Source organism: Phaethon lepturus, unplaced genomic scaffold (genome assembly GCF_000687285.1).
Source record: "Phaethon lepturus isolate BGI_N335 unplaced genomic scaffold, ASM68728v1 scaffold43849, whole genome shotgun sequence".
Classification (NCBI taxonomy): Eukaryota; Metazoa; Chordata; class Aves; order Phaethontiformes; family Phaethontidae; genus Phaethon; species Phaethon lepturus.
Window position 1 is genome coordinate 8,275 of NW_010563557.1, and position 14,002 is coordinate 22,276.

Genomic DNA, 14,002 nt, shown 5'->3' on the forward strand with positions numbered 1-14,002 from the left:
CATAGTACTAGAAGTAGTTCATAGTTCACTAAAAGTACAGTCCATGAATTATTTTCTTTATGAAGCTTTAAATCTAAATGAAAATAGTCCCTCTGTTTTCCTTGGTTATATTTTTTCCACCTGCTATTTCTAAAGGATTTTGCCCCAAGACAGTATGTGGATTGCAAAAACAGTTGTAAATTGTCGCAAAAGTATCTCGAGTAAAGAACCGTCAGGCTCTTGAATGCCCATTGTTTACACAGGATACAATCAATTCATTTTCAGTTAAAAATAGCTGTTTTCCAATACTAGCCATCGTTTGTGTGATTCTAGTAGTATTAATCTTTGCTTTTGATGTGGTTTTTTCTCCTCCACTGTCATTAAACATGAATAATGTGGAAACAGTGAAATGGACTATACCCAAAGTGCTGCCAAATGCACCGAACACGCACAGTGGTTACAAAATGGTATTTATAGAGGCTTTGGGAGGTTCCTTCTAACAATAACAGGTAAAAACAATCATCAGAGTGAAATGCACTTTCGATTTGACTGGATCCTTTAATAGTTTCATTAGCTACCTCTATAATACCACGATAAAAGTTCTACTTTTTTACCTTTAAACTTCTATTACAAAGTATTTTGTGTTTTATTAAAAAAAAAAAAAAACACAGTAATGATGGTGGTTAATCTGCTTTATAAAAGATAATACATTGTTATATATAATAATGGCTTTGATCCAATTAGCATTATATTATACTGCTTCGTAATTACTGTGACTTCAGTTCCTACAACTGTTACAGCGAACACAAATGATCGTTTAATGTACAGGAAGTGGGGATCATTTGGAAGTGCTGATTCAGAAGTATTCAAGTGCTAACAATGACTTGTTCTTTCCATAAATGACGATTTTATAAATGTCTGTGATTTTCAATGTGACACAGCTTTGGGGCAATTTTTTTTTTACATTCTTTTTTTGTGCAAACACAAAACTAGATTTTTCTAAACGTTACCATCTCGTTAAAAGTAATTGCCACTTTTACTTAAAAAGGCACCAGCATTAATGTAAGAGAATATACCTTCTATGCTTGTTTTACGAAGAGCTGTACTTGTTACTGGAGCGGAAATTATCATATCCGTGATCATTAGCTTTGAACTTTAAACAGGACTGCCTTTCCTCCAGGGACAACAGATCTTTGGATTGGCACCAGCAACACAAGCATGACTGTTAAAATAAAAGGAATAAACGTTTTACATCATTTTGTTTTGCACACGTGGCAAAACGCTGCCCTTCCTCAGCTATGCAGTAGGAAATGGCAAACGTGCAAGCTGCTAGTTTGGGGTTACAGAGTAAGCAAAGAAACGAGGTTAAGCTCTGCATTGCTCAAATGGCCACTAAACTACTGGGATGCCCCATTAGCAACCGAAGTGCTGGAAGGCAAGAAGAGTTACGTTGAGTTATATGTAATAATGGCCACACACATACCACTGCGAGTCTGGTCTGCAACTCTAAATGCATCTGAAAGTAAAACTGTGACTCCTCGTTGTCCTTTCTCTGACAATCTTCCGTGAAAAAAATGTATGCACGGTGAGCTATACTTCTAAGCAAGATGCTGCTATTTAGTTGTTCTTTTTGAGGGAAGAGTACTAAGTAGAAGAATAGTGAAAAGCTCTTATGTGCTCTCAGCTCCAGTCACTCTTTCAGGGAGCCAGCAATGGAGACAGGGAAGATGAGGCTGACACTAAAGCCTCTGCAACATGTGCTCTCACAATTATTTGGGAAATACCCTAACACTGCTAGATATAGAGCTGACTGGCTTCTGATTGGAAGATATGGCCAGAAAGGAATTTACACAGCCAGGCAATAAGCCCAGCAGTGGCCAACGGTTAAATGCTTGGCAAGGCAAAAAAAAAAAAAAAATCTAAGTATTTGTGGTAAGCGATGTAAGAACCCTGATATACTGCCTGAAGACAGGAAGGGACCACAAAAAAGCCCAAATCTGGACATTTTCTGAGCAGACATGAAGGCTGAAGGACTGATGGGCTGCAATCCACATGCAATCCAGAGCCTCGAATCCTGCGTGGAGAGCAGGTGCCCAGGACTATTGACTCAAACCACGGCAAAACTACGAACGGGCCTGTCTCACAGAATGTTGGCTTTGGAAAGGGACGAGCAGATACTCGCACCCTGTGCCTTACATAACTGCCTACTGATTTAAGCACTCGGTCAGGATGGGGGGGACCGGGGCCAGCGCCCTCCCCCGTTGCGTTGCAGAGGATATGGCTACGTGAATCTCTGCAGTGCGGTCCGACTCTGCTTTGTCAGTGCTCTCAAAGCGGCTGGGTGCCAGCTCCAGTCAGGAAGTGATGTAGCACTGATTAGCATGGTGCCAAGAGGTTTTATTGTACTCTCCTCTCTTTTGGTTTCTCTTTTTGTCCCCATGAATCCCTAATTCCTTTCTAAGTAGTTTCAGCAGGAAAGGGAGAGAACACCTACCATAACCCAGTTAAAATAGAAAGTAAAATTTAACGACCATTTAAAACACTTTGTACATGTCAAGGAATTAATTCTACTGCTGACATCATCTTTTAAGCAGAGGAGCAGCTCCCAACAGCCTCTTACCTTAAAGCAGTTCTGGAATCTTTTGCTCACCAAATACAGAGCTATTGGATTGATGCAGGAATTCAGTGAAGCCATGTTAATACCAATGTAGTCCATCACAAGAAAAAAGCTGTGTGGAAATTAAAGTAAGTGAGACACTTCTTATTTTCTCTGGCAAGGCTTAGTAGAGCTTTACAGCTATGAAAATTGGACTCAGCTTCACTCAACCAAGACTAACTATTAAATGTACTAGCAAAGTGGCTTATATCAACAGGATTAACTCATGGAGGTAACAATTGTGTTCAATAATAAAGTTTGAACGAGTAGACCATTCTCACGAAAGTGATTTCAGAAGATCCAACCACCTTAACTTGTGGGAGGACACTTTCACGAGGTTTTCTTCACAGATTTAATCCTAGCTGTTCTGTTGAAAGGGAAAATGGGGACAGGAATTCCCCCTCCACCCTCGTAACAGCACAGGACAGTAGGACAGTCCCAAAAGGATCAGGAGGAAGAAAGTGCAAACAGGGGGATTCCTCATAATTTTCTGACTCTGCTACTGGAGTGAAACCAGAGTGTCCTGGATGAAGAAGCTGGGAGAACCTTCAGGAACACAGAGTAAGCGGCTTCATTAGGAAATCCAAATATCCTTATGGAGAACGTCAGCAGCATACAGGCATTTTATTTTTGCAGTCTCACCTTAAAAGTTCACATCTGTTGGGGTCCTTCTGATCATAAATAGTGAGTTTCAATATTCTGCTTAAGTGAAGTGGGAGCCAACACAAGGCAAAAACAAGTACCAGACAGAACACGGTTTTGGCCACCTCACGTCTCTGAGAAAGAAAATTGGACAGAATAGTGTTATAGTTTCTGTCTCTCTCTCCTGACCGTTGTCATCTTCTAATATCCAAATATTTGATAAACAAAATAAAACCCCTATCAAAATAGGAGTTAGGAGAACATCAAATACCTTATTTTCTTGGAATATGTACTTGATTTTTTCTATTATTTCAGATGTCTTGCACTGATTCTCTGTATCTCTAATTTTGAAAAGTATGAGTAATAATATGAAAAATCAAGGACATGAAAACAATCATTTAAATTAAAATGAGGAACATATTTGTCTCCCCAATCACTTTCAAACACCAGCTTGTTTTCAATTGCATTTTCTTGTGCTTTGATCTCAGGTCTTATTTTAAATGCTCCAGGAGATTTCAATTCCAGCTTTAACAAGGTAAGAGGAAAGGAGCACAAATATACATTATAGTACAAATGTAGTTTAATTCTAGTGACATATGATATTTGCGTCTGGTGCCCTACTAAGTACTAGTATTTTGGAATGTGTTTTGTTCTGCTAACATATACTGCTAACCTCACTATGGTTCAGCATGAAATTGTTTCAAATTAATTAACAATTTTATAGCACCAGCTTCTAGATGACGGCACAACTTCAGTTTTCATTACAAAATATCCATTTTCCATTATTGTAAAGAAGAAATAAAAACCATAAAACCTGAAGGATTAACACCAAACAAGAAAAAAACAGTTTTGTGATTGTCAGTTAAAATCTTAGGTTTCTGACATATATATATACACACATATATATATATTATCTGAGTTCAGCAGCACCACTGCTAGGAAACTTCTCCCTACTACTAATCTTGAAGTCATCGTACAAGAACAGAATCATGATGTGGCATGTAAAGGTAAATTTTTGTAAAGGTATTATTGTCAGTAAAGGTATTATTGTCATCCTCTCTACAGTCAGCAGAGTTGTCAGAGAGAAATTTTTACCTGCTTTAAGTGGTCATTTAAAGCAATCTGCATCCCACTTTTCTTTCGTAACATCTCACAGGTCATGAGAGTATAGAAAAATGCTGTGATAGCCAGTGGCAAACAGAAGTAAAAGCTAAAGAGCCACCAGTCTTTAGCTTGCTTGTAAAACTAGAAGGAAAACAAAAGCAAAAACATTGTTAGGAGTTGAATACTGAGCATTTTGGAAAGTATCCTATAACTAACTGCTCAATCTGTCCTGAAAAGCATCTCTGTAAGGTATATATTACAGATGAGAAAACAGGACAAGACAGTAACATGCCCAAAGCCCACAAAAAGACAAAAGTTTCTGAATGCTCTTCTTTTAACTGATACACTTCAGAAATTCGTTAGTATTTCATTGGTTGGACTTGATGATCTTAAAGGTCTTTTCCAACCTTAATGATTCTGTGATTCACCTATATTTCACATACACTTGTGCATGTTACAATCCACACAGCACTGAGAAGATCCAAGGAACTGCTCCAGAGATTTTATGAATGTCAGTGTCTTACCATCATGAAGGATGTTTTCTGTGTGGGGTGAAGCAGGCAGATTCTCAGACCCTTTCCTCTGTACTCCATCGTAATCATGTCAAAAGCAATAGCTTCTGGAACAGCCAATATCACTGATATAACCCAGATGAGTACAATTTCAACAGCGGTCCACTTTGGCACTCCAATACCTTTAATGCGACTCCAAGAAGCAACTGCTCGGTACCTGAAGCAACAGCACACATTTGCAAATTAAAAATATGAGAAAACCCACCTGGTTTAGCTGGCTTAAACTCAGCTTATTCATATTATGTCAGCTGAGTGGAAAGGCGAATTTGAGCCAATGCTCGTACTGGAAAGAAATTACAGAGTTTGATGAAAAAATGTGTCTCACCTATCTATACTTAGGGCACACAAACTCAACACTGTGATGCCCACTGACGCTTTTTGAATGAAGGGTACTAATTTGCACATTTCAACACCGAATGGCCAGTCCTCTGCAAGCAGCTGTGAAAAGAAAACAACAATCAGAAAGGAACCATTTTAAAAAAAATATTTCCCAAAGCTGAAATATGGACTTTTGTCCTGATTGCTTTTCTTTTCCACCATGTAAAACTTGGACAAGAAGAACCTTTTCACAAGGGAGTCTCCAAGGTGTACGTTCTAAAAACTAGGCAGTAGCTTCACAGTCACTCCCTGGCTGTGAGATATGCTAAAGGCTTAGTAAAGATATGATAAAGGGTTAGTCCTGACTTCTTAAATCCTGCAAACTCCACTCATTTTGCTTCTAACTTCACCACCCCAGTGTTTATGGTAAAAAATGACTGAGCAGGTGAGGATTTCCCTCATCTTTGTATTGGCTTTATGTGCCTCGAGTATTCATTGCTTTTCTTGTACGTTCCAAGCAACTCTCCATTTGCTAGAAATACAGAAAATTATTTGAGGCTGATCAGAACAGGGACAAAGCCAAGAAGTGCACATCTGGGGTGGGGTTTATTTGAAGCTTGGCATCTAGGCTCGCTCCATCAGCTGAGAAGTCAGGCAACACTGGAGAGAAATGCATCTCATAGTTGTTAGCTGACCATCTGATAACGAAAGAAGGGGCCCACTGGACACTCGGGGAGCCTAAATAGCTAGTTTGATCTAAAAGTTTCGCAGCAGTTAAAGACAGGTCACTGTCACTCACTGAAGATCTTTATTCACCAGTTTTCCAGTGATTCTGTATTACAATACCAAAAGGACTATCTGCACGTTCAGCTTACCTACAAGTGCCACGGAATAAAGAAAACAGCACAATGAATTTCAGGTTGGTTCAATTGCACTTTGGGTCATACACTTTAACGGAAATCTTCTGCCACATCCCCAGCAGTACATTTTAGCTGATTTAGGGGACAGGACTTACTGGACACAGAAAGCACCTTCCTCACAGCTGATGCTATGAACTCTTTGCCTCGTAGCTTCAGTTTAGAAACATTTAATCTTTGTACTCTGCTGTGAGCTGCTCTAATGGCTCAAATACACCACAGCAGCAGCCAAATATTCCAGTTCGTCATAAAAACAAGACTCTCCAGAATAGAGGTTATGCCAAGAAATAGTCGCAATCGTTATATACAAAAGTAAACTTTCTGAGTTTCTGTAATTAGTTGCATTATCTAAGCCCATCTCTGCTTTTCATAACTTTCTTCAAATGAGGCCTTTTGGATCTGTTGCAGATAGAGGGCTACAAATGTAAAAGGAGAGGAAAGAAGAATGATAACTACCCGAAAGAGATTGCAAAATCTTTCCCTCAGTTCAGGTCTCCTCAGGCATCTTACGAGGGCTACAAAACGTAAAAGGAGAGGAAAGAAGAATGGTAATTAACTAAAAGAGATTGCAAGATGCTTTCCCTTGGCTCAGGTCTCCTCAGACATCTCATTTAACATGTAAGAAAATAAGAAGTAGATCACAATATTGTATAGATTCTGCTGGGGCCCAAAATGATTGAAGATAGCCACAGAGCTGCCTGCTCACGTCGGTTTGGTTCAGCAAAGTCCTCAAGCACAGACACATGTGCATCTAAGGATAAACAGTTACATGGTCCACAACAGTTTTTGAAAAGCCCTGATAAAATTTAAGTATCGTTTTATTTTAACACAAAGGAAGTTGCATATTTCATGACCACGTGCTTTTGGAAATCCCTATAAAATGCCCACCGATATTTTCAGATAGCAGAATACCTTCAAAAATCCGCTTTAGTCTGTGCTGAAATAGGATCTTCAAAAGAACAGCAGTAGGAAAACTGTAACATGGGCCAGCTTTGATCTATTTCTTCAATGATCTACTTAAGTAAGACAGAGTATAATGCTTCCGTAGAAATGAAGCAGAAAAATAAAATCTAAGGATTTATGTTTCTTGAGAATTTTATGGAAAGTAATAAAGCAGAGGAAGGAGGGATGAGGTTGTAATAACCATACAGTATCTTTTGCTCATGTGATATGGGAAAATAACTCAGTCTGTAATTAAAGTATTTTCAGTAAAGTCTCTCCCTGAGAGGCTTCTTTTGAATTGCTGTAAGGGGGTGATAGTAACAAACTACTATTAAAATTGCAATGTGAATAATTACATGTGTTCTAAATGTACACTCTACAGAACCAAATGACACCTGGACTAATTTAATTTATATCAATCAGGCAGTGAACCTCCAGCCTGCCACACCTAGTTGCTATAGAAATCAAGGACTGGGTAGCAAGTACATTGTATACTTGTTTATAGTATCTATTGTATATTGTATATGTGTATATATTAAACCAGAGATGACTCATTAAAAAAGCACTTCAAAAGTAAAATATTTTTTCTTCATTGAACTAAAATTCAGAACTTGGGTCAAATTTCTGTTGGCAGATTCTGTTGAAGACTTTTAGTTACAACTAGCTGGTGTATGTGCAAGACATTCCCTGTCTCTCTTTCCTAAAATCACAACGGTTCAGACGCACGTCGGAGATTTCCCCGAACTCTCAGGTGCAGACAGTCACACCTGTGCTCCAAGCTGGCTGGATTTGAGCCAGCTCCAGTTTGGGAGCCATATGGCTGGATTGTAACAGGGCTGCACACAAGTGAATGTGGTCTCCTGAGAGAAAGGGTGCATTAGCTTGGATTTAACTTAACATCAAAATATTACTTGCATTCAGCCAGCTTAAATCAGGGGCAGAATGGACACACAGCTGTCTGCACTGGATTGCAAAAGCATGTCCTTTATCTCTTGCAGCTGATGTATTGTGAAATTTGAGCATTTTAATGCATGAGCCACAAGCTTCTCTATCACAGTATTGCAAGTGGCTAATGATATGCTTTGCAGCAAAAGCTTGAAAACATTAAAAAAGTAAAAGGAAATAAGTAGAATGTTTTAATTGCTCAACTATGCTTCCTTGATGTTTCTGTTTGTCCTCTATATTGCCATCTCCTCAATACACTGCCTTAAAGTACAATGAAAATCCACTGTAAAGGATTCAGGAGCATCATACTTGTGGACAAGAGCAATGATTATTCTTGGTGAAGTATAGATGTAGTCTAATGCAATTTTGCATAGGTAAAATGATTTTCTTATGATTCACAATAGGGGTATCTGTACAAAGAGTGCCATTTTACAAATGATAAATGACTTAGAGCCATGACATACTGTCAAGTGGCAGCAAAGACAAAAATAATGTTGCATTTTCATCAGTAAAATACCAAGGAAGTCTACCACTGGCTGCATTCTGAGTAACATTTTCCAATGTGTTATAGTCACTTATTTCACATGGGCAAAGTTTTAACTGCTAAGCCACAGAAATGCGTTGAAGATGAAATGAAATAGAATGAAACGGAAGGGAACGCATTGCAGAATGAAGTGAAATCCTACTTAAAAGAACCAATACGTTTGATGCACTTTCTCAGACCAGACACAGATCTGAGCCTAAACTGATGTGAAAGCTGCACAGCTATGAAAGTAGCCCCTAGAGATGATGTGACTCAGAGACACCCCTGTGAATCACAATTCCTGCCCTGCTTCCTCTTGGTTGTTTAGGAACAGAAAGATGTTCATAATCTGCTGCTGGAATACAGCAGCATGCGGGTACGATACGCTGCTCTCGATGGCTCAGCTGCTGTGGCCACCAGCCAGAAGGCTGATGCCATGGCTCCAACCCAGAACTGTTGACCTTCTGCAGTCGGGCAGGAAGCAGCAGCAAAGCGTGCCCTTATTTACATCAGTGTCCCAGTCCTGAGCAATGAATGCACACAGAAACGCGGAGCAGCAATTCGTTCTTCCTCCTGGCTGTGCGTTCGCAAGCAAGTCTCGTCCACAGGACGACAGGACTCAGAATTGCAGAGTTACAGGGGAAATCAGATATGCAATGGTACATCTGATTCACAAGCAACATTTTTTTAATGCATCTGTGGAATGACTGGCAGATTTTCACCTGATACTTTTGAGATGGTGCGGATTTTTCAGTATTTCCTAGGAGCAAGCATTTTTCAAAACAGGAAATTTGCCCAGGAAATTAAGCTTGTGGTCAGGGATAAGTCAGACAACATTACAAAACTTATTAATATTTAACAATAATTATGATATTGAGGGTAGTGATCTTCCCTCAAGACAAGAAAATGTATTTCCCACTTCCTAGTTAAGCTAAGAATGTTTTACTGATCTATCCAATAAACAGTGTAAATCTTGATATGAGGCATGCAATTAGTTTCTTTTCCTGTGTCTTTATTAGCAACTTCTGCTTAGAAACGTCACTTTAAAAAAAAAAATTAATTAAGATAAAGTGATATCATACAGACATCTTGAAAATTACAGAAAGTTCATAAAGTGATGTCAAAGTAAAAAATTTCTGCAATTTGCCAATCCCAGTGAAAGGACTGCGCCAAAAGTAACCATTAAGAAAACCATGCTGCGGTCAGATTGAGAAGCGGTAAACACAGGGTAGAAGCAAAAAAAAAAAAAAAAAAAAAAAAAAACTTGTTTTGAAATTTGTCACATGCATCTTTTAAGTGAATGTATACATAACAAATGTATACATAATGGAAAAAACTACTCTAAATTTACAAGTCTATACTGACATCATCCAACATATTTCAGTTTGGAGATCCATGATGAAGACTATGTATATGCACTTTTAACAACATACAGACAGTTCCACTACCCCATAGGTTAGACTTCAGAGTAGATTGTTCCCATCTATCTACAGAACAAAGTTACCCCATTGCCTGTAGAGCCTAGACAGGTTCCTCCGCTGGACAATTCAGATCTTTCTTAAGTGCCTATAAGACGCATTTGTTGACTGTAAGGAGTTTCTAAGCAAAATAGACTTCTAGCCTAATATAGTCAGAGAGCAATAAAATTTCCGTGAGAAATTCTGAGATGAACTTTGCAAGACCTCAAGTAGGTGGTTCAGATGTTGAAAGACAGGAAATAATGCATTTCTCCCAATAAAATGGCCATTGCCTTTAACATCAGAAGGACGAGTGGCCAAAAGTTGTAATATGGAATAGTAACAATGTTTTCTAAAGACAAGTCCCTTGAATTTTTTTGAAAGTTAGGAGAAGGTTGGCTTTACAATGGTGCATGCCCTGTAAGTACTTGCATTACAAGAGTTAGTAAGGTCATCACAAAGACATTTCTATGGAAATCCTGCCCTTTTTTAGAGGCCAGCTGGATTAGCAAAGGGGCTAGTTTGCATCCGCGTGGGATATGCAGTCCCTAATCTGGCCTTTCTTATATTTCCAGTGATTGATAACACTATATAATGTCAAATACATATTTTATGTAATCCCTAAAATACATTACTGAAAAAAAATCGTTGTCTACAAAGCTGACTTTGGCCTTTGATCATTGGCTTGGATGAAGACCAATTTTTCTTCCTTCCCAGGAATTTTTTTCTCTGCTCTTCTATTGTGCTCTGAGATAAAGGAACCTGTGACAATATTTCCAGGTACATATCCTTCCTCAATCATTTTTGTCATAGCAAATTGATAGAGTTCAGAAAGTCAGAGTGTGCAGAGGATAGGTTGTTGCCCCTGTTAAAAATCCATTGGAACATGACAATAAATTGGAATTAATATAAGAGAATAAATATTACAAAATGACAGATGTTGTCTACATATGTTATCATAGTATTTGATTACGGCCTTTTTAAGTCTATGTTCCTATCTCATTACACATATATGCATGAGAGGCAGAGCTAATACAAGTTTAGAATTTCCAATCCTGATGTTGTTTCTGTGTCTTACATGTGAGAGTTACCAACTTTATTGATTTGGGAAAATGAGTGTAAGCCTGCAGAACTGCAGACCTGCGTCATGACGTTCACAAGCTGCCATGGTCTTGTCTTCCAAAGATTAAGTGCAGAGAACAACATAAAAATCTCACTGACCACCTACTCTATCCTTCTGTTCCGTATGTTCCCACCTTTAATTGCTGTTTGCGGCCTCAAATTAACAAAGACATGCTTACTTAATCTGCTTAGTGAAACAGTTGACCAGGCATAGCACCAACTTCACATCCAATTAGTAGCAATTCTGCAAAGTATCAACACTGACACAACATTCCGTACTGCAGAATGATTGTCTCAGACTTTTCTCTACTTCTCATTCTGCAGTTCTGGGGGTACAGCCAAAGCCAGATTGTTTACCAGAGCCCTCAACACGGAAAAGGTCTTCCAGGTTCTGCTTGCTGGAACTGCATGCCCCTCAAGCCCTCATTTCATACCCGGTTTCTTGACTGGGTGACAGTTTCCAACATTTTCCATTTTCTACTGAACGTATTGATCAATATTCAAATTTATCAAGTGCAATGGACTAACTAGCATCTTTCACATAGGACTGCATTTGCCTCACAACCTAGATAACACCTGGTTTTCTTTAGATATCCTCAATTTAAGACATGTAAACTTGCATTTGTGTATTTTTTCAGCTATTTACATATTCACTTAACTTAAATAGCCACAGGGGACATCTTTTGCAGTTATCACTTTTAATACCTAATAAAATGCTGCTCCTAGCGCACATTCTTCTCCTCTCTTGTGGGTCTTCTGGAAAGCATTCACAGACGCTTTCACACTTTCTACTACAAGTGTTGTTGAGTAAACTGCTGGCATTTTATTAACATGAGAAATTCTCTCACATTCTTTTTGACGCAGCTGTCTAACCGAGGATCTGGTAGCAATTTTGAAGATCTGTTTCATCCAGTTTAAAATTGTTTAAAATTGCAACTCACAGCTATTAAGTATACTTGATTTACAAACCAAACCTTTGCTAATCTTTCTTTTTCCCACACTACTGTGTGATTATAGCCAGCTTTTGATTGCATTACTGTATTCTCCCTCATAACGTTGCTCTCCAGGTGGAATTAAATGGGATCTAGAGTTGATGAAAAGTTATCAACTCAAGCCTCACTCAGACTCTTAATTTTGATTACATAAACGCGGTGTCTTAAGTTTTGCTTGTTGTTTTTTTTAAACTCAGATTATTCAAAAGTCCTGTTTTAAAATAGCAAATATTTCACTCAATATTGTAAGGGATAACAGAAATTTATTATGGGCTCTTCATTAAGATGAGTAGCAGCATGACAGATTTAGCACCTGAGGGCTATTGCTTAGCTCCTAGCATTATCAACAGCACAACAAAAATCCTGGATTAGCAGTCGGTACAATATTTATCAATTTGCAATCTGACCTTTTATTCCTGCTCCAACCTACTCATAATGATATATTTGATGACATTCAATCAAGATAAGGACTGCAGTATGTTATTGCATATTATCATTAATTTAATTTGAAATAGCGTCATTGAGATTGCAAAGTCTTGTACTGAGCAGCTGTTTTTTATTTAATCTTTTTTATTTTTTCTGAGAACAGATACAAAAAATCTTTTTGTTCAATATCTTTTTTATGAAAATATAGGCTTTTTCAAACCACTTTAAGTATTTTGTTTCATAAATTCCACTCTCACTCGGAAGAGTACATATCCCTCACAAGAACTACGATAAATGTATAGTATGGAAAATACTGAAACTCCAAATCGAAGAACTCTTGTGTAATCCAAATTATCCAGCTCACGAATTTAACGCAGTTATGATGTTCCCTGCTTTGTAATACTTCAGTACTTTACAAGGATAACGATACAGGGTTCTCGCATTTCAGCAGCTTCTCGGAGTAATCACTATGGATATAGAAGACTGAATTCAAACCCCATCCCTTCAACCTGGTTTTCCAAGGCTGGAAACCCCTCGAGTTTACAAACATGCGTATGAAGTGAGGAGAAGGAATAGATGAAGGCTCTCATGCTCACTTCATGCAGTAGCTGATGGGTGCTCAGGCACCCAGACTGTAAAAGCTCCAGGCAGAAGATGCCTCGTTATTTCCAGCATCCCTCCCAAGAGTGCTGACCGTAACTAGAGGCTGGATTCAATTGCCCAACGAATTCCTAAGGACAAATGGACTGCGCAAGCTGGGTAGAAGAGACAAAGGTTGGACTCCTTCTGTGGCAAGTCTTATCACGTCAAAGGGCAGAGTAAAGAAGGTGCAAGAGCAGCAGGTGTGGCTTACTCCCTCTCGGCTGCCCACGCTGCAACACTGGCCAACGGGGGGAAAGGGATCACAGCTCAGGAGAGCATCATGCCTCACAACTGCTGGACGTCTAAAACTCATACAAATCGCTCGGTTTGAATGAGCTTGGTTCCTCCTGAAAAAGCGCCCATGCCACCAGCGACTGTACGGATCCATGGGAACTATATGACTTACGTTGCCCCAGCTCTGCAGGAGGGACCGAGTGGTACCCACCCCACAGGAGAGGGTCTTCTGTGCCTCCCCCTCCATTCCTCGGGGGAAAGGAAGGGAAGCCATGAACCCACTGCACATTTATCTATTGCATTTATTTCCTTATCCCTGGGACAGCACCTGTTGCCAGATGACTTTCAGAGCCTGGCAATCTCCAGCTGCACACTTCTGCCCCATTCCCAGTCCCGCACTGAGGCACGCAGGAGGTGCCATGTGGGACAACAAGGACAACATCTCACCAGAATACCTTCTTTCGGCAGGTTTTTGGCATGAGGTCTAGCCCCCCGGGTGTCTCCCTGTCAGAAATAGGGCGCGTTCCCCCC

General features: G+C 39.3%; 1 protein-coding gene across 1 annotated transcript in view; it reads right to left on the minus strand.

Annotated features, from left to right (window-relative positions):
* Window positions 1–517: 517 nt before the first annotated feature.
* The window catches only part of EDNRB (endothelin receptor type B), a 13,834-nt gene continuing 349 nt past the window's right edge, over window positions 518–14,002 (minus strand). Inside the window, exons 2-7 of the mRNA XM_010294598.1 lie at window positions 5,279–5,391; window positions 4,906–5,110; window positions 4,373–4,522; window positions 3,278–3,411; window positions 2,600–2,708; window positions 518–1,201 (exon numbers count right to left, since the gene is read on the minus strand). Coding sequence (XP_010292900.1) covers window positions 1,070–1,201; window positions 2,600–2,708; window positions 3,278–3,411; window positions 4,373–4,522; window positions 4,906–5,110; window positions 5,279–5,391 — 843 coding nt within the window. The 3' untranslated portion in view covers window positions 518–1,069. The remainder of the gene's footprint in view (window positions 1,202–2,599; window positions 2,709–3,277; window positions 3,412–4,372; window positions 4,523–4,905; window positions 5,111–5,278; window positions 5,392–14,002) is intronic.